Source organism: Mastacembelus armatus, chromosome 15 (assembly GCF_900324485.2).
Source record: "Mastacembelus armatus chromosome 15, fMasArm1.2, whole genome shotgun sequence".
Classification (NCBI taxonomy): domain Eukaryota; kingdom Metazoa; phylum Chordata; class Actinopteri; order Synbranchiformes; family Mastacembelidae; genus Mastacembelus; species Mastacembelus armatus.
Genome location: NC_046647.1, coordinates 15,344,732 through 15,366,124, shown reverse-complemented (window position 1 = coordinate 15,366,124; position 21,393 = coordinate 15,344,732). Strand labels below are relative to the sequence as shown.

The 21,393-nt window shown below is 40.4% G+C and overlaps 1 protein-coding gene across 2 annotated transcripts; it reads right to left on the bottom strand.

Moving 5' to 3' along the window:
• Positions 1–1,561: 1,561 nt before the first annotated feature.
• On the bottom strand, positions 1,562–21,148 carry LOC113131384 (methylated-DNA--protein-cysteine methyltransferase). 2 transcript variants are annotated; one of them, XM_026308543.1, is made up of 5 exons: positions 21,049–21,148; positions 18,509–18,657; positions 9,706–9,866; positions 5,164–5,303; positions 1,562–2,343 (listed from the first exon to the last, which is right to left on the bottom strand). In XM_026308543.1, the coding sequence occupies exons 2-5, from the start codon at positions 18,643–18,645 to the stop codon at positions 2,215–2,217; spliced, it is 567 nt and encodes a 188-aa protein (XP_026164328.1). In that variant the 5' UTR covers positions 18,646–18,657; positions 21,049–21,148; the 3' UTR covers positions 1,562–2,214. The 2 variants fall into 2 exon arrangements, with proteins under 2 accessions (XP_026164328.1, XP_026164329.1); XM_026308544.1 differs by having other exon boundaries at positions 18,509–18,654; positions 21,049–21,134.
• Positions 21,149–21,393: the final 245 nt, after the last annotated feature.

The following is a 21,393-nucleotide window of genomic DNA, read 5'->3' as shown; positions in this document are numbered from 1 at the left end:
GTGTGTGAGGGGGTTAATAAATGTTGAATCAAACGCCGCACGAGACACTCACACTCCTTAAGGGTTGCCCATTAGCAGTGTGTGGGTGCATGGGGAGTTTATCAGTGTCTGGGTGATTTATGAAGTCAGACTCAATATCATCCACTTCACCCACACACATATGGACATACACATGTGCACACACCAACACGCATAGCCACATGCTCACACACACGCACTCAGGTAGCCTCTCTGAAATGGAGGCAGATATTAGGCCAAAATTAAAGGTTTCACAGAGATTAACAGTGCGGATGATGAGATCGTCTCAGCCTCTTTTAATCTAATTCCTTTTTATCTCTGAGCCAGCATGATATGGAAGTGGTACACATGCTGAACATATGAGCACAAAATAATACAAACACAATAACGCAGGTACTAATATTGATAAGTACCGAGGTAAAGTAAAAATGTAAAAAACGGAGAAAATTTAAGGTGTGAATTTCCTGGGTAGAGTTTCCCTGGGTATGTAAACAATTACATGGCCAATTACGGGCTGCATTTCTGAAGCTTTGATGCTGGACTTGTTTTTTAACATCAATCGCAGAACTCTACAGACATCAGTATCTCTGGTTGCTAAATTCATACCATTCAATAGAATTTACTTAGCCACAAGCAAAAAAAAGGAGGGTGCTTACAGTGCACTTCAGAGTGCGCTTGGCTTAAATGGGACCCCTTGTGGCTGTGTCACAGCTCCCTTCGTTAGGGGGCTGACTGTAGCCTGTAGTCACCACAGGCATCATTAGCCCTCTGTGAAACCACAGACTGAGTCTCATTCTTCATCTGCCTGTCTGCTGCCTCAACATCTACGCTGCAATAGTGCTCCAACTGCAGAGTGAGTCCAGCAGCAGTGCAAGATATTCGCACGAAGCTGATCGGATAAGAAATTCAAAAATGCAGAAGTTCAAATGTATTCAGTGAGCAGGCCACTTGAATTGGTTCTGTAAAGGTTAGAGCTGAGGTTATTTTTGGAGGGTGGATTATTAGGCTACCTGGGCTGAAGAGAAGAGGAATAACTATGGGGAAGTAAGGGTCACTCTGCAGCTGCACTAGGCAGTGAGAAGAATCAAGAATTTAGGGGGAAAAAAACACTAAACTGTCAATGTTACACCAGTGTTGTGAGGAAATGCAGAAAATAAAGGCATTGGACTTAATCATTTAATATAAAAATTTCTCAAGACACACAGCTACTGTTGCCCTCTCCATAAGGTCTTTTTTACTAAAGAATAGATTATTCCAATGGGATTAAACTGGGTTGCGGTGAAAATAACATGTAAACATTTCAGTTACAGTTTAAATGCGCAGGATGAATTCAAGGTTGAAATGTTGATTTCAGTTTCCCGTTCTGTACTGCCCTCTAATGGAAAACACTACTCTGAAATAAAAGGAGCTCTGACATACAGAGCTGCAGCAAGAAGACATACAGCATAATTAATTATGAGCTGTACTGAGTGAACGCTACATGAAATCAATTTTTAAATTAAATACAATTATGATGATGAAAAGGCAGAATTTGTCATTTTGAGATGTATTTATTTAAACACATCTAATGTACAAGAGTACAGTATATAATACATAAGACATCTCCACTCTAGGTAGATTATAAGACTTGAGCAAACAATGAGATCTAAATGAAGACAAAACAAATGCTTCACTACAAAGCTTTGTAGCAGTAAAATTCAGAGCCTTTATCACTGGATGTTGAACAAAGCATTCACTTGGCAGGAAATTAAAAAACCAACGAGAGGTACAAAGACTAATTCTGCTTAGGAAAAAACAACAACAACAACAACAATGCAAGAGACATATTTTTAAGGGAATAATAATTCTTTAGAAAAACCATTCCAGCACTATCTGGCAAACGCAATGGAGACCCACGGGAGCATATGTTTGTAATTCCTACTGTTCTCTGTTTAAGTTATTTTTGTACATTCTAATTCTGCAACAACTCTGTATCACATTAACTATGCAGCATCTCTATTCTTAGATTTTAAAAAAGGAGTTTAAACTGAATATTTACAAGTAGCTCCAGTTGTTCCACGGTGTGTGCCAAGCACGCTAAACTTTATGGCCCTGTTTTGTGTTCTTTTTAAAAAAAAAAAAAAAAAAAAAAAAAGCCCCGGCCTTGTGTGTTTGTGTGTGTGTATTGAATGAAGGACAGTTGGCTTCTGTCATGCTTTAGCCTTCCCCTCTCAGCCTCTCATGGGTGAGCAGCCATTGTTTGAGATGGTCGCCCTTGCCGCTCATGTACGGCCCACTCTGTCCACTACTAGAAATGACTCGGTGGCAGGGGATGAGGAGAGGAACCTGGCACCGATAGACAAGAGAGAAATTCAACTCTGAGGAAATAAACATGTGCAACCTTTGCAAATATTATGCAAGAACATTTTTACATGCAAACACAGACTAGTTAAAAGTTTGCCTGCTTTTGACACTTCATGAATTCATGGAGTTTTCAAAAAGCAGATTTTTAGCATACATGTTTTAAACTTATAATAATAATAATTGTATGATCTATGACCACAAAACTAAGATGCGTTAGGGCAGAACAAATATATGGATAAAAACTGTTAAACAGACTGGAGCTTTAAAAAGCAAGCGTCTTCTCATTCTGAGGTTGACACAGCAACAGACCAGTTGGAGGAGTAGATATGTGTTATATATGAAACAATCTCTGATTATCCACATAACCTGTGGGACTTAAAAGTAACCAATGTGCAGTAAATATGAATCTGCACTTTTTTGGTGCTTTATGTTCATGCACTGCATGACAACAAAGTGCTGCACCAGAAGTGACTGGTCTTGATGCTGCACAAATCCACATTCAGGGTGATGGCTCAGTCTTTGGGTATAAATGTTTTTTACTCTTTAATAGTGTAAAGCAAAGAAGCAATCAAAAATTAATGGGCAAAAACACCAGCAGGATGAATATTCAATCGAGAGGGTGTCAACATTAAGATCTGATAACCCTGTGATCATTAAAAAGAGGAAGTCGGTGGAGCGTTTACTCTTGTTGCAGACGACTGCCAGGGGGGTCCCAAGTTCTTTGTAAACTAAATGGCTGGAGAAAGATTAAACAAGCAAGCCTAAAACACTTCGATCATTGTAAATTCAGAACAAGAAGAGTGGCAATGGTTGGCGTGAATCACAGCAATTATTTTTTTTAAAACATTCTCAATATTGCCCTCATTTTGTTCTTGTTACACTGAACAGAAAAACATCACCGCCACTGCTGCATTGTGACTATATTTCTCCAGTTTAACTGAGTTATACAGGCTTGATGGCTGCACTTCCAGCATTTTATATAAAAGTTGGACATGCAGTGTGTTTCAGTTCAAATCCATCATTAAACCCGCTCCCATATCAACCGCAATAAAACTTTCCGAGCCCCAGATTAACCTTGCAGACAGAGAAATACTGCTCGAGTATTTGGATCAATATTGTTCCCCGGGTTTGGAGGCAGAGCAGGGTACCCTCAAGGCCTTCGGATCTGCCTCTTCACTTGGGGGGAAAAGAGCACTACACCAGGCTTATCAATACTCAAATCCTGGTGAAGAAGAAGTGCCACAGAGAGGCGAAGATCGATTGAGCACACTGAGCTTTTCACAGCTGAAGCCCGAGCGGAGCAGCGCTACTGACAAGTAATTGACACTGACAATCTGACTCTGGATCTGTATCAGGAGCTGAGGGCTCAGGCTCCCAGCCTCCCTGACGAAAGGAAAGAAATGTCTGAAAAACATGAGACTGAGAAGCATTATACAGCCATCCAGAAGCAATGCCATTGGCTAATGAAATATAAAGAAACTATATGGAGAACATCAAAAATAAAATCTGACTTTTAATCTGCATTGGTTTATCTGCATTTATTCCATGTTATAAATTGCTTTCTCTCATTAGAATTTTTTTTAAAACAGCAAAAAACACAGTACTAAAATGAGGATGTACACAAACTATTTTACACCACATACGGTATGAGGGAGAACATCTCACTGGCTGCCTTTCTGTACAAGAAGTGTTCTCTGCCTCACAGAGCACACCGGTGGTGCCCACAGCACTACATGGGCAGAGCTAAACGGGCTTTGATCAAAGGGTTTGATCAAAAGAAGACACACCACTTGCCCTCTAGCCCTCCATTTTGTACACAGTGGATTCATGGGCAAAATGATGCAGGCCAGGTTTCCTACAAGAATCGGAGATTTGCAGCAAACATCTACAGTAAAGACTTGAGAGAACAGGAACAAAAGGTGTGGGTTTAAAATCGTGTTGGAGGTAGACTTTTACTTCTTAGCCATTCTCAGAGGGGGGCGTTTATTTCGCCATCACGCATATTCAAACACACCTACAGTTTAGATTACATATCCTGCATCAGGGAAAGCTCCTGAGGCGTACACAACTTGTTTTTGAAAGTAGTGCCTCTCTTCTATAAATATCATGTTTCATGCGTTTCCAGTGTTAACCGTAAGTTGTGTATGTGTACATATATGATCATATATGTGTAGTTGTACATAGCATAGATCGCAATTATATGCATTTATTATTTTGTTTCGCATTTGTTTATGCAATTCATTTACCTTATTATTAATCCATTTAATATTTTTCCAAAATTTTATATGTAACTACAGGACTAAAGACTAATGTAAAACATATTGCAACTACTGCATGTTTATCCACATAATCCAAACTACAATTATATGATATTTAATTAGAGCTACAACTGTTTAAGTCTATAGATCTGAAAGTTGTGAAAAACATCCATTGGAGTTCCCAAAGTGACATTTCCCAGAATCATTGGAGTTTTCTTGTTTTCCCAAATAGAGATTTAAATCACTAGCTTATCAAAATACTTGTAGATTAATTACCTGTCAATTGACAGCTGCTCTATATTGAATACTGTGAATGCTGCCATGGTTTCTCCAGGATTACTTACCAAATTCATTATTCATTACCCTTATAAAGTTATTAACTTTTGACTATAGTCAGCATTATTGTCTGTCACTTTGCCACGCACAGCAAATTTAGACGCGGTAAACATTAAAATTAAATAAAACTACAAAATGCTATCCTTTTACCTATCTGACTAAAATAAAGTAAAAGAGAAACCTGTCAATCAGTGTCATCCACACTCACCGGGTTCCTCCTCATGGCCCCTCCCACTGCCCGCACCGCTCTGGGGTTTCCCGCCATCTCAGCGAGGTGTTTGTATGAGACTGTCTCTCCAAACTTCACGTCTCTCAGTAGCACCTGCAACACGCGGCTCGTAAATGTGTCTACGCCACAAAGCAGAGGACAGAGCGGAAGCACAGGAGACACAAGGAGAGAAGAGGCCCTCATTTAATCAATCAAACTCAGACAGCTGACTGTGGGGCTGATGACAACAAGACACAAAGTGGATTGTCCTCTTTTCAAATAAACTACTGCTTAGAATTTAAATCAAACATTTGAGGCATCACTGCTTTGATGATTCTGATTCACTTAATAAATATTTTTTTCATCATATCCAACCATGTGCTTGAGGTCTACTTCTTCAAAGGGGCTTTCTCTATGATTCCCTTTTTTTCTCGTTACAATACTCATTAAACAACAAAATACATAGAAGTCACTCAATTTGACCTCAGAACTAGTATTAACATGCTACAGAAGCTGATGTGAGAAAATTATTTCTATGGCAGAAAAATCTAGGTTATGCTTTGAAAGGTCACAGCTAAAATTAAAAAAGTTCGCTCCTTCATTTAAAAGGATTAAGAGAGGCCAAAAAGACTGCAAATCTGCTCCAGATTTTTAATAATAATAATTTGAATGTTGCACACCATTTGTGGCGGTGGGATGACTTTGAGGTTAATCAGACCAATTTGTCCTTTTAATTGCTTTCTATTCAGAGTAGATTCATTATATCATCTTCACTTAAATGGCGGAATTCTTCAAATCATCCGCAGCTTAACCGACCACATTAACGGCTTTGATTTCATTAGCACTTTAGCAGTAGCATTATCTTTTTTCTGGATTACCAGGCAGTGACTGAGAGGCATGTTTGCTTAGCTCTGATTGCTAAAGAAGAGGGGAAAGTATTTTAAGCATCTTAAAACCTCAAGATACTGATGCACTGAGTTTGTGTAGGAAGTGAACAACACTTTTTTTTTTTTTTTTTGCACAGAGAACAAGATGGGGAACAATAGTCTCGTTATCAAGAGGGGGTGAAATTCTTCTAGTATATACATGTACTCAGTCATAAAAATTCAATTAGTGATCTCCCATTCTCTCTCATTTATATGGTCTAAGAGAGCACATGACAAGTGATCTATGAGAAATCCCTCTAAATTGGCATTGTGTGAAAACATGTCACACCCCTGTCTCTCTTCTACAGAGTGAACATCCTTTGCTCCCCAGGCTCCATCGCTACCTTATAGTCACTCTCCGCTACACAAAGCCACGTGAACAAGGCAATTTGCCTAAACTGGGGGGAATAAGTGTAAAACCTAAAGGGGATACATTTGATTGATGCACACCCATGTGAGTTCTTTGTCTTGAACAAGGCCCGTAGGTACTGTTTAATAATTTTTCAGGTAATAATCACGCTGTCAACGAGATGACGGGCTCTTACGCAGACAGACTTAATGTTATGAGGAGATAAGATACAACCCAGAAATTTCGTTTATGCACTCTTCTCCCTGATAAATCTCGGATTTGGCCACATGATGTGTGTGGTACATACTGATATTGCTTTGTCACTGGTGGGTAGATGACAACCTGCCCAGACTATGGCTATGACAAATCCCTGTTGATGAAAATGTTATTGATAAACAACCAAAGTCAGTGTCACACCAACAGACGCTACTGAGCACTTTCGCCTACGAGCAGAATCTACATCGCTGTTCACACCTTTCACAAATCCTGAGCAGCTGTTTCTCCTGGAAGGTTTCACATCTTCAACATTTCCGGACAAAAACAAGTGTCTGCTCTTTTATGTGTGGATTGAGAGGTTAAAGAACTTTGCCCTCATCAGTGCAAGTGACAGAGACTTCAAGCAGGTCACACGAGGTGACCAGCAATGATTTGGAGCACAGTCCCCTAGCCCCATACTTCATAAAGAGCCTAATACGGTGTGTCTGGGGTCAGGACCCTCTTTAGATCAGGGTGCAGTGATGTCAATTGTTTAAATAAAAGTTGAGAGGAACCACTTACATGTTTACAGACATCCCATAATTATGTCACAGGTCATTACCTGCAATGAGGCCAGGCAATAGGGCCACTGCAGAGGCAGAGTGACCCAGAGTAGAATCAAGTACATATTGTGATTATAAAGATATTGACATATGATTGATTTGCTCATAATTTTGTATATGGGGGACAATTTGAAAGGAAAGTAAGAAAACAATAAATTCAATTCCATCTGCCCTGCTAATGACAGATTGGAAGAGATGATTTCCAGCTGACAGTCACCTCATACATGGCTGTGAGAGTAAAAAGACAATAGCAGAAATGCAGCTACCTCATTATCCTTTGTGTCTAATGGGAGGGAAGACTTTGACTCCTAGTCAAAGTGTCTCTTGAGTCTTGAGGGATCCATACTTTTGAAGGCTGACGGGGTGCTGATGATTCTCTGATTATTCGATATTCTAAAAACGTTCATTTCCCTAATTCCTCTCCACATCACAGGGGCGAGTCCTGGTGAGTGTCTCATCTCACCCTGCACTGTGCACAGGGGGAGGTTCAGGCTCCTGCAGGAACACAGTCATTTGGGCTTTGAAGAGCGCCCTTCCCCCTTTGCCTGGCCCCCTCCCTGCACATTCCCTTTGCCGCTTACCGAGACTAAGATCCTCTCGTCTGTTACATATGGATGTATAATTAATGAGATAAGAATATGCATCGTTTTAAGAACCTACGAGAGTGTCTGTGTTTTTCCGAGGGGGTGAATGTGCATGTAAGTGCACGCACACACAAAACGTACACGTGCTCAATGAGCAAGACACATGCACACACTCGCCATTCCTTCACCCGTCGACCAAACTTGTGTATGATGTTGCACATGACAGTCAGACAGTATAGAAAACTGCACCTCACGTCTCCTTTCATGTCACCTCTGTTGTTCACGTATATCGTGACAGCTAATATGAAAAGTGGCTTGTTTTGTCAGAAATGTGTAAATAAACATGGCAACGCTTCAAGTGAAGGTCACAACTCAATATTACATGACAAGTGCTGCGAGAGCGCTGTCGTGTTCAGCTTCTCCCACAAGATAACTGAGCAAACAAAAGTTGGTTGTCACAGATTGTAATGACCTGATTAAACTTGTATTTTTTTTTTCCCAGGCAAGCAGTGGCTGCATTACTAGATCGAGCAGGAATTTGTACAGCAGTAAGTGATCCTTAATATTTTGTGAATCAACAAGCACAAAAAAAAAAAAAAAAAAAACTATTTTCCTCCCTCAAAAGACAAATACTCTTGATGCTCACATTTAACATTTTTATACTGGCATGGCCTATGGTTCTGACTTCTGAGAGCAATCTAAGCCTAAACCCTGTATTTACTGAGCCCCAAAACAACAGACGAGGGAGAGAGGTGGAACACAGCACAATCACCTATTCAGATCAGGTACTAATGAAGAATTCCATCTATCCTGAAATTTAATTAAAACCCCAAAGACTTCAGATGAGATGCGATTTGAAAGAGCCTGGGGCTGGTACACAAGCACTTGGTGGCGAAGGGAATCACACTGAAAGTTGATATCGTAATTGGTCCTGATGTATTTCTGCATTGCCTTTGCGGGAGCGTGGGACTCATAGCTGTATACAGGGTCTCGATGGAGTACCTGCTCATTGAAAATGCCATCACTCAAGCACTGCAGATCTGCATGAAATTAGAGAGCAACTAAGGCCTGATTGCAGGGGAAGAGAGGCGCAATTGTTAAATGCATATATTAAAGTTATTTTTCTTCTGTGTAGGTGTGTTTCTGGGTCTAAATGAGCGCTTCTGAAAATCTTTAAGTTAAAATGCAATGAGTGTCTCAGTGTGACAAAGAAATAGCTACTAATTGTTTTGAAAACGGCACGAGCATGATAAGTTTATGATTTCAAATATGAGTTATCAGGTTGTGTGCATTGTTTGTTTCCATGAAACGAAAAAAAAAAACAGGGATAATTAATTCCTCTCTATTTTTCTTTTCTTTTTTTCCCCTCAGTCCTCTCAATCATTCACTCTGCAGTCTCAACTACCAGTTGAAAGGACACTAATTGTCCATTTTTGGGGTACTTTCATTTTACTCGCCTTAGGTGACTGGTCAAGCCAACAATAAGCTCATTCAAACTTTACCACCATTCACATGTTCTCATTAAAAAAAAAAAGCTTCCTGTCTGAAAATGTCAAGAGTGGAATTCGATCAGTTTCAAAGAATGTGCCAAGAATCATGGAAAAGCTTGCCAAGACTAACACGCGTGGTAAGAGCTGCCACAGATTACTGAACCAAGTTACAGCTCTGTGTTCTGTTCTCTCTCCTTTGCTCACACTCACTCACTCGCTTTTCCTCTGCTCTTGCTCTCTCCCTCTCGCTCTCTCTCAGCCATAAAATACTTCATTATAACACAGTGAGCCAGTGAGTGTAAGTGATGTAACTGACAATTAAGAGTGAAAGCCTGATCCCAGTCATGGCTCTGCAAATATTTATCCATGACAGACCTCCTTGCAGGGCGGGGTGGTGAAAGGCAGGGAGCGGGAGACTCCCAGTGGTCTGTGGCTCACTGAAGTACGCCTGGAGCCATTCAACACAGCGCTGCAACTCAGGGCTCGTTTCTGCCAGGCTATCGGTGACCACACAGCTCAGGGGGGCCTCGCTGCTCCTGTGTACAAGATATAAGGCAGGATGGGGAGGAGATCACAGGAGCAATCATATCACCCAATTCTTGGTTCAACAGCACTGAAATATGTCACAAGAGTGTAATAACATGCCACGTGTGACACAGATGCAGGATGACATAATTTGCTGAGTGAAACTAAAGTTGTTAATCAAGGCTCATTTTAAATCTAAAGTCATATATACTTGAGCGTCGCTCCTGTCACTCGGCTGTGACAAATATCAGAGCTGTGAAAGACAGAAAGAAGCTCAAGAAAATATAAAGACAGTAATCCGGGCATTTGTTACAGTAGACATATATTTATATGAAGTGCAGCATGATAGAGTATGAAAGAAAACATTGTCAGGTCATGAGAAACGGCGCTAACAGTTTATTTCAAACAACTTTCAGGAAGCAGAACCAGAGTCTGTAAAAAGGAGTTTTCCAAAGTCTTACAGCTGTTAGAGAAAAAAGTTAAGAGCACAGCGTTAACAAGAGTTTCAAATCTGCTTGGGTCTAGTTTATAGTTCATGACAAGAATAAATGGATTTTTTGGCCAGAGCCTTGCTGGCCAGCAAAGTACTACACTTGGACGTGCATCTTAGCATGAGTAGATGCTTGGAGGAATTTGCCGATGGTTGAGTTGGCATCACTTAACAGCTGAAATTTCCCTCCGCTGCTGACCACCCCCCAGGTCAATGCAAGCAGACTGACCCATATTTGACACTTAAAGACCCTACTGGGAAGGTCCTCTCTTAGTATGTGCATTACTGCAAAGCGGACCTCAAGCTGTGTTGTGGATCTAAAGCAGCCCGCCAATTCCATTAACTGGTGTACAGGACTTATAAATAAATAATTTCACCATTTAAGTGCTCCTTTTTCAAAATTGGCTTATCCTGTATGGTATTAATAATAGACATTTACTTTGTTAAACACACAGAGCGTCTCTCTCCTGCCCGCCGTAACAACATGGCCCTAAAGTGTTTTTACACTTGTGCAGGTCGTAGTTTGAACCACGTTTTATATTGGACATGTGAAGCTGAGGTTTACTGGAGTGTTATGACTGAGTAGGTCAGTTTTCAGAGAACTGCTCTGCCTGCTAGTTTGTGGCTGTGTGATGAAAGTCTCCTGGGTGCCGTTTAACAGTGGGTGTAAATACAGTAAAAGGTGTAAATACTCTCATTTCTAAATAAACCACACAGCAGTTTATAGTTGAGTGGTGAGAACTCGGAAACCCACTGGCGGGTTCTGTGCTGAGACCCGCTCAAACAATGGCCATGGCTCATGGCAATCTCTGTCGGCATGGGTGAGTGCCCAGCCAGCCCCTACTTGTCATTGTCTCTCCTTTCTATCCCTCCCCATCCCCTTCCTCCTCCAGCTCTCCCTCCTCATTTTCCCCCCTCTCTATTTCTCTATCCTTCTACTCCAGCTCTTTTGGCTCCCCACCACACACCCACCATCCCCCCACCTCTCTTTCTCTCAGCAAGGATCTTCAGGCCACTGTCCCCCCCCACACCCCCCGCGCCTCTTCCCACCACCTCCACAACCACCACCTCTATCCCTGCACACCCCCTCTTTCTCTCTGAGAGGATGTTCCAGCCGCTGCACACTGACAGCTCGGGGATATTGTGTGTGGAAATGTTCCTGTTGGACCCGCAGGCCCTTACAATCTACCGGACAAAGGCTAGAGCACCTTTGCTTAAGGCTCTAACCTTTGACCTCCAGCTCACACTTCAGACTTGTCACCGTGGCTAATATTCCTCTCCCCTCAGCGCTCCGTTATGGATGCGCCTGCTTTAAAGGTGTTTTGAGTGATACTACATTGACAGTAGTAAAAGTTAATGCAATGCGGTACATGTTATGGCCAGTAAACAACACCAAAATAAATAAATAAAAGTGGAACAACATCAGTTGAGCTGAAGTCTGTCACCTCTAGGTGCAATGGGAGTTTGTTTTTAAAGAGCATGTGGGCAGTTGAGATGTAGCTCCTGTTCTGGCAACATTTCCAGCCGCTTCAGTGAATTCCAAATCAGGAAACATCATATGATCTTCACGAAGTCCAGAACGGCACATTAGAACCTATGCCCTTCAAATGAGAGATTAAAGATGCGTAATGCATGTCAGGCTAGTTACAGAGAAAATCTCAAAGGAGAAGCAACCTTTACAATGTCTTTAACTGCAATCCCACTTATAAAAACAAAAGAATTATATTTTAAATAGCATTTCAATAACTCTGTTTAACAAGTGTATTTAAGCTTAAATAAACAATTGTCATTTATTATCTTTTCACTAGTTAAAATTATATTTTCAGTGTCCTTCAGGCGTTTACTATTTCATCACAGGTAAGGAAATAAGAAACTAATTCCAAACTAGCCAGAACCTGCTGCACTAAAAAGAATATTTCCCTTGATAGAAGATTTTGATTTGAGAAAATTTCTAATATTGTGCTCCTGTCACAATCAATTTCCAATTACCATAAATCATTGCTGCATAAAGTGGGAGTCATTTGGAGTTCTACCTATTTTCCAACTCTAATATAAAGAATGAATTGAGCATTTATATAATGTTGAAGGTTATTTCATTCAACCTGGAAGAAACAATCAAAGGAGACAAAGGAAAAAAAGAATAGCTGACATTAAATTTGTCAATTTCCGTTGGCATATTTTGTTTCTCTACTTGCACAAGACTTCAGTAAGACTTTTTCTATCAGCTGCAGACGTAAGAATGAAAACAGGTTAACCACAGGATCTAATTGAAAGGAATCTGGCGAAGGGTGTAATGGTATATTGCACAAAAAGGGGAAAAACTCAGAACTCAAGCCTCCATTCTGTGAAGCGTGATGGCGCTCATCCTGACTCGATTGGCTGTCACTTTTGACACAGCCTGCCAGAGTTCTCCTTCACCGATCATGGGTAACATGGCGGGTCAGAGGATGAAATAGAAAAGGCCAAGAGCAGTCCAATATTTTCCTCAGCCTTATAGCTGCAGATACTTAACTCACAGACGTCAAAGACTCAAGAGAGCATGAAAAAAGCCTAAAATGACTGTCTAAAAAGGAAAAAAAAATACAGCATGTCTCTATGAATGTCAAGATCCTGATGGTCTCTGAGCCAAAGGCTGTGATACAATTGTAAGCCACTTGTTCAATGCAGCTCATTCAACCATTTGAAGATCATTCAGATGCCTATCTAGCTACCGCAGCACTAAAGTCAAGAGCTTTTGGAGTGGTAAGCTGTAAGGAATGTTTCCTATTCTGTTGTAGGGCACACGTTTTGTGCGCCGCTGTTTCAAAATAAAAACAACTGGGTCGGATAAACTGCTCTCTAGATATCCAACAACTCTTATTAGCGAATGTCCACCAAAGAGGCTGCAACACTCAATCCAATACATAAAGGTGGTGGTAAAATACTGCAGAGTAGGCAACAAAGCACACAACAATTAGGTCTTCTCCCAACTGGCCAGCCACCGGAGTCAGTGAAGGCATGTATTACCAGAGCCTTAACTCTTACTCCATTATGTAGTGTATCCACACCCCGACATAGCAATGTTTATCTACAACAGACTACTGAGCAGTTTCAAATAGCGTTTTTAGCCTCTATTCTCAAGTGCCACAGTAAGAGATTCCAATTACCCGAATGGTAAGGAGCCAGTGAGGGAGGCATAAAGTACATTAGGGATCCCCTGTAACTGTAGGGACCTTTTAGAGCCTCAACTGAAGAGGGCCGAGAGACTGAGGGGACAGTGACCCTGCATGGATAGCCTCTGTCAAAATTTGACCACGTCAAGCACAAAGGCATTATGGGAATCCAGTGTCACCAAGTCCTAATTACTGTCTGTGTTCAGAGCAAATTACTGCCTTGTTCCTCTGATTAGCGAGGAGGCTAATCTTCACCTGTGTACGCCAGCACTGCTGAGGGCCCTTGAGTGTTAGCGCTTCGTCTTCTGTAATTTATTTTTAAATCAGTGCCCGCTCCCAGGAGTTTTGAGTGTTTTGTTGTGAACCGCTTACCATGATCCCCACCACCGCCCCCTCACCCCTAAATCCTTGACTAAATCCTTGTTTGGTGCCGCAGGAAGATAAGCAAGAACAACACTTGGGCATAATTGACTCGTACTCCTCTCCAAGATGTCAGAGCGGAATCATCTCTCTGCATATTGCCTTAGTATGTCACACACTGTACACTTCTGCATGTTGCAGATATAGAATCCAATCAAGTTCTAAAACAAACTAGTACAACCCTCGTGCCAAAAAACTTTGCGGTCGACAGCAGAGGATGAAAAAAAGAAAAAACAAAAACAGCAGGAGCTGCTTTCAGCCTCATCTCTACAGTGAGAGGTAACTCTCGCTCGGCTCCTGTCCTCACCCTGGAGGTTCTGCTTTAGAAACCACAACATTTGCAGATTTTCATCTGAGTGAATGTCAGTGTCTCGTCTGCGTGGGGCGGTTTACAGGTAGTGTGTTACACAGGTGTTGGTTTACACAGGAAATGGCACATGCAGACTGATTGGGACAGTCCCGAGAGACTGAGGCATAAACATAGAGCACAGATGGGTCCAAGGGCCAGTGGGAGCAGCACCTTAATGAATACGCAGCTGAGTACTGCACTTCACAACATGCAAAACAATATTCTAAGGCCGTAGTAAAAAATAGAACAAAATCATCTGAATATCATTATACAATGAATTATTCATACTATTTCTAAAGGGACTACGTCAAAAAGTCTCCCCCAGCTTTTCTGATGATTTCATTCAATATCTCAGCAGATCACAGTTTGTATGACAAAGCATTTTAGCTCCAAATGTAGGCAGTTTATTATTTCTGTATATCAGACATAATAATTATTTAAATTCATTCAAATTGTGTGTGACACTAAAATTAAGAAACCCAGAGAGAGAGAGGGAGAAAGAGGATGAGAGAGAGAAATTATATTGGAAAAAAAGTTGTTGATGTGGTTCCCAGTGTGTGAACACATCATGTAAACAGGAACCAAACAGGGAGCACATCTACCATACCGCTATTCAGCGTGAACCAGGACATTGATTCACAACACTACATGAGTGTGAGAAAAACGATAAATGCATCACCTCAGATATTTCACACTAGCGTTGCTAGTGTGTAAAAGCTGTTGTGACAGCTTGGGTATTAAGGCTAGATAGATGGAAAATGTCTGGCTGCTTATGAATGCCAATGTGAGTGAGGTGACGGGTTTGACACAAAAACACTCCACCTCAGAACAATTAGGCTGTTCTCAGGCCCCATCCAGTGTTGTCAGTGATAATGGAAAGCTGTGAGGATAACTGGTGATAAATAGACTTTAACACCCTCCTCCTTAAGAGCAATGCAGTCCTGCAGTCCTCTCATATGCTTAACTAATCATGACCATGGCCGGCAAATTCATACAAAAGACTAATTACTGTTGTACTTCACTTCAGTCTCAAAGGCCTCTTATATAAGGACTTGGGGGTTCTCTTGCCTCCTTTCTCCTCTTGATGGGTATTTTTTACAAGTAGGCCTCATGCTAGACAAAAGCATTTAAAAATCGGTGATTGCTTTCATCCCCTTTAATTACATTCAGAAATGGCATTTCTGCCACATAATACAACCCTATTGTTTCAGAATTATCTGGCTTGGGGAGTAAAATCTACAATATTTGACGATGCTCCCGAGCTAAATCGCCCCTTGAAATTGAAATATGCTGCCGAAATACAAAATAAAACGCCAGCCTTTGCTGCTGATATACTGGAAGCTCCTTGGCTTTCTGCAGAATGCTATTATTATGCATATCCAGGTAGAAAGTTAATTAACCCAAAGCTTAAGCTAATTATGGTAGCAGAATGCTATCAACCAAACGCTTTCAGTCAGACAGCTGTCCAGAATTTCATTTGCTAATCATTTGTCTTTTGCTGGAGCATATGGTACATTTCCCCGCTATCACAGCAACAACAAACAGATGAAAATCATTAACTAAAAACAATGTGCAATGTGAAAAATCAGACATAGATTTATACGGCTTTGTGTTAGAGAAAAAAAGGCGGATTTATGGCCTGGGAAATATAATGATAATTTTTGGTTTAGCCACTTAGGATTTTAGGGATATCACGTGACCAAGTGTGCTGGGAATTCAGATGCACAAATATATTGTTTATATCTACATGCAAATGAGACAGAATGTTTATCCGTGTAAAATTAATTACAATTTTCTATAGGAGCATATGCAAAGAGCTTGTTCTAAAAAAATTTTTAGCTTCTAGCACATTCTGTGCCTGTTTTGCCAATACAATATTTTTATATTGTTAAAAGTAGAAATCCCTCAGCTTGGAATTAAATCAATTATTTCCAAGAAATGCTTCATGCATTTTTTTTTCTTTTCATAAAAACACATCACACTGGCTGTTAAAGAGTGATTGATATCAGCATTGCCTTGCGACATTATCAGGCAATAAAGGCTACTCAGGTTCTAATGCAACATGTCATACACAGGCTCCTGTAGTACATTTCTATTGAGGACCTCACAAGCTAAATTGCTTTTTTCCTGCTCCCCCACATCTCAGCCAGCTTGACAGACAAATTGATCAAAGCATTGTAAAATAATATGCTCACAAAATGTCTCGGGGCAGGAGTCCAGCCCTTTTTTCATTTTTCACCCTAATAAAAAAGTGCTCTATGATTTCCTCTGTATTATGTGTCTGTGCGCTGTGTGAAAGAGGCAAGAAGCATCATATTTCAGATAATAGTAATCTCCTGTAAACAAAATGCGTATCATTTTTCTGTGAACGCTGAGGCCATGCTAAAAACTAAAGGGGGGGAAAGCTGGTTAACAGGGAGGCTGGTGCATAGGGCCCCAACAGGGGTTGTTGAGATGTAATGAATTTGTTCATCTGATGGTGCCTTCAGGGCTGTCGTTAGACTGGCAGAGGAGGTTGATTTCAGGAAATGTTCCTAAGATCAGTTAGGAAGCAAAAGGGGCTTGAGACGTTTCTATTAGAAAGAGCTGACGGTCATGGTGTGTAAGCAATACTTCAAGGGCATTTATGTAGCTATAATGGCATTTATCAATAACTATCTATCAATGCCACACATGCTATTGCTGCAGCTCCGGCTGTTCAACACCAACCGATTGTGAATACAGAAAAACAAACACGGTCTCATAATCCTTCAAAACATTGACTTGCTAACAAATATCTAGCATAGTTCTCCCTTTGTGTTATGCATAGATGCTATCTATTTCCCTTATCCAAAATATGGTCTTAGAGATCATTTATCACACTGACTTCCTAAGCCTGTGCCACACCACATCCAAAGCTGGAAAGAGCCTTGTTTAGTATGTCATAAATAAATCAATGGAAATGGCTGATCTGAACTATTACTGCTACAGGCAGGCTTTTCTGAGATCTACATGTAAAGCCGGTTGCAAAGATAAGCCTATATTTTGTCACTTTATCTTGCCTCCCTTAATGCCTGTTTACATTGCGTTACTCCATATATCTGAGGTGGCCCTAGTTCCCCTATCCTATGACAATAATGTATTCAACTGGTTGTCATAAAATCTAAACGTTTGGTTTAATGATTTCTTGCTCATATTTTTGAAAACATACAGACAGTGACGTGATCGAAACTTCACTTATGACCGACATAGCAAATGATATTAAACTGAGAAATGATCTAGTGATGCGAATCATTAAATTCATTTGCATATTCCTACTGAACCTGAACCCACAAATTAAACCCTGTTCACAAGGAGACGGAGAAAGGTGCTTGTGCATGGTTACAGGACATCTTCCATAATCAAAATTCCATATTATTAATTTTCTCACTTCAACTCATTAACAAGTGGAATGTTTTTACTGCTTGATGAATTTTAGGAAATAGCAGACAGTTGAGAAGGAAACACATGTTGAGGTATAATATACAAGGTCATTAATGGGTTTCCATAAATTAGAATTTGAACATACATTTTCAAAGGAAAACTTCGTATCTGGGTGCATTTGAAAATGGTTTAATTTCCTAAACCATTCAAGTTTATCAAATGCAAATCTACGATACATGGATATTTAATTTCAATCTAATCAAAACTAATCTGAGATGTAGGATGTGGACCTGTAAAAATAAGGAATAAGTGCTTATTAACACTGAGTTTAATCAGTTTCAACCGCTTCAGTAAGACTGTCAACATTCTAACAAATTTGAGGGATGGGCAGGCTGTGAAATGCAATCACATATTACATTTCTGAGTGTCGGTTGACACTCAGAACTACTGCATACAACTTGGAGGTAACATAAATAAACAGGAGCGAACAGTCCATGCTCCCCATGGCCTTTGCTGACCCTACAGACATCAGCTCTAATCAACTCCCATGTGGGTAATAAACAAGTTATTTTTCTGAAATTTCAAATATACTGCAGGAAGAATCACAACCACATGCCATCAGAAATCTAATTTCAAGCCCAACTGTATTCTAGTGCCCCTCATATTTCTAGTGCCTGCTCATATTTGCCCAACTTTCTCCAGGATATTTCTTGTGGGATCTACAAAAATGCCCTGCTTCCAATGAGGAATGGTGGCACTCCATCACAGGAGTGGATTCTGTCTGCCTGTAAATTTCACACCTTTGTTTATCACGTCACCAGCCCGGCTGTTGTACAGTACCTTTCAGCAGGTGCGACATCCATTAGGATCTGGATGGTGTGCACACCATTCTCACATCCGCTGACTTGGATCGTCCCCAGGGGGCTCAGCAATGAGATGGTCTTCTGAGTGCACTGGCTCTCCCACTGCTTCATCATCTTGCTGCCCTGCTAAGGAAGCACAAATTACACTGCGTTCATTGACATATTCATGTGGCAACTTTCAGTTTCCCACACATATTTGCATTGAATGATCTATTGAAAACCTAGCGGGCCACCAACAGATGATGACTTACATATTTGAACACCTAGCCTCCAAACAATGTCATGATGTGACTTGATCCCTACATTACTATCCAATATTTCTTTTGTGCATGGAAAAGAATACGCCTATCTAACCAATAAATCGCCCATTTTTTCCCCTCTTTCTGTTCTATATATCACATAAATGAGAAAAACAATGCAGTCTGTTCCCTTGTCTGGTGGGGGATTCCCAAGATAGCTCGACATTATTTTCAATCCGTCATTTTTGGTTGATGGCCGGGATGTTTTTCTAGCATTAAATTTGTTCCTTAGGGTGCAACTCCGATGGGATTCTGGTTTCCAGCCCTTAACAACAGCAAAAACGTGCAGCTTTTCTGACGACTGAGATGGATACTGGCAATAACCAGACAGCAGTTCCTTTTTTATTTTTACTTTGAGGGAAGGAGAGATGATTGACTATGTTATATGTGAGTTTTTGAGAGATGGGGGTTATAATAAATAAAGGTCACATTGATTGTAAGAGTTTCAACCAAGAAAACCTTTCCTTCCAGGATCCTTGATCTGAAAAGTGTCTAAAGGGTACAAATATATTTTTATTACTAATATTAGATGTCATCCACATTCATCGAAATTTGTTTGTACATTGTGTACATAATGCAAACAGTCACAACTAATCATTATTTAGCTTAACAATTAATCTGCTAAATTTTTCCTCAACTATTAACTTCATCATTGAGTTTATAAAATGCCAGAAAACTGTAGAAATGTTCCTTAAAGTTTTCACATCTCAAAATCAAAACATACTATTGAGACATTAAAGACAGAAAAGTAGCAAATCATCAGATTGGAAAAGCTGTAAACCAGAGAATGGCCAAAAGTTTTGCTTACAAAAGTGTCACTGATTATCCAAATAGGAGTAATTTTCTGTTCATCGTTGCAGCTTTTGCAACAAACTTGACAAGAGGGAAATATTTCTTTCATCAGCTGATCCTATGGTTATGGTGTAAACAAATTCTTCAGAAAGCAATTCAAAATGTACTCGTAAACTAACAACATATGCAATTCTACAGTTATTAGTTATGGAACAAAAACAAACTAGAGCTGAAACAAATTAATCGCAAAGAACAATTATTAATAAATCTTTGTGTTCATTCTCATATAGTAAAAACACTAAACACTATCCATCTCATCACATGACGTTTTGCTGTTCGCTGTCTTTAGCTTAGAAAGACTGTGTGCACCAAACTATATTAAATAATTATCAACTGTAGCCCAAAAAGAAATTCATGATAAAAATCCTCCACTGCTCAATATGTCCTGTAGTTTTAATTTAATAGATATATTGATTTTAAAATTAAACAAAGGCTATGTGATACAAAATAAAGTAACTATGCATTTACAGTATTTCATTTAGACTTTCAGTTGCTCCCCTTTCTTCACACAAAGAGACACAGTGTCTTACACACACACACACACACACACACACCACCACCACCACCACCACCACCACATCTGTCATGGTATGCGATCACAAATGCGTCTGCTTCAACTTTCTTGTTTCTACTTTTGCAGCTCTCACTGTATTCATCGGGGGTTTGCCTGAACTGACAATAAAGGCGAGAAATTTCTGAGCCAAACAATGGTACAGTGCACTTTGGATAAGCACTGAACACACTGCCTGCCATTTAGCAAGCTGGTAATAGACTCATAGATAGAACAATGGACTTTGGCAATAATAGCCTTGGCTAATAGTCTACACTGATTAAAAATAATGCCATCATGTTTGCTCTGTGCCGTTTTCGGTGCAGTAGACAAGGCTATGCGACTATTTGAATGTTTGGATGTTTACCCAGCTCTTCACGGTGAGGAACAACAAACAATAAGCAGCTTATGTTGGTAGAAATCACTGGCAGCTTCCTCCTGCTCGTCAATCATCTGACTCGTTTCTCATTAGACTAGCTCCTGGTCAAACCTGCGTGATTAATTGGGTAGAGCGCCCTGTGACTGCGCAGGTGTGAAAATGCAACATGTGTGCTCTCTTTTTGAGGAAGTAAATTTATGCCCAAAACGTACAAGAAGAAGTAATTTTTACGGTGTACATGTGTCTCCAAAGTAGCGAAAACACCTTTTATTTTAAGGGTGATATTAAAATGTCGAAAATATAAGCAGGAGCTTGTGTCTGAAGGCCTACACTAACTTTGTCAAGACAGCCCTCGAAAGTTCAAGAATATACGGATAAATTCTTACACCAGGTTTTGTCAGAGACATTTCAGTACAGAAATTAGCCCTGCAGCTTACAATAAAGCCTTTTGCATTCGTCTGCTGCCCATGCGACGCCCGCTTTTCCTCTTTCTGCAAAACAAACGTGACAGAAAAATCTCTTCCTGTTTCTCCAGACAGCGTGGTCGAGCCGGCCAATCACAAGAGGGGAAAGTCTACTCTCGCTCTGCAATTGGCCGGTAAAAAGTCTCCGCTCCTCCTCCTGCCAGGGACAGACACAGAAGGCTTGTCTAATAGGTCTCATACTGGGATTTGGGGTCCTTCAGGGGGTCCCCAGTACACCGAACACTAGTAATGGTGGTGATTTAGATATTTGATTTGCTTGATATTTTTACAGCGGGAAAAATATGATAATGCATATTT

Bases quoted from the DNA above. Each gene is read 5' to 3' on its own strand.
- LOC113131384 (XM_026308543.1), bottom strand. From the start codon at position 18,645: ATGATGAAGCAGTGGGAGAGCCAGTGCACTCAGAAGACCATCTCATTG. The intron at 9,867-18,508 runs GTACTGTACAAC...TCTTGTACACAG, and splicing joins GATGTCGCACCTGCTGAAAG to GAGCAGCGAGGCCCCCCTGA. The intron at 2,344-5,163 runs GTGAGTGTGGAT...TATCGGTGCCAG, and splicing joins GGGCCATGAGGAGGAACCCG to GTTCCTCTCCTCATCCCCTG.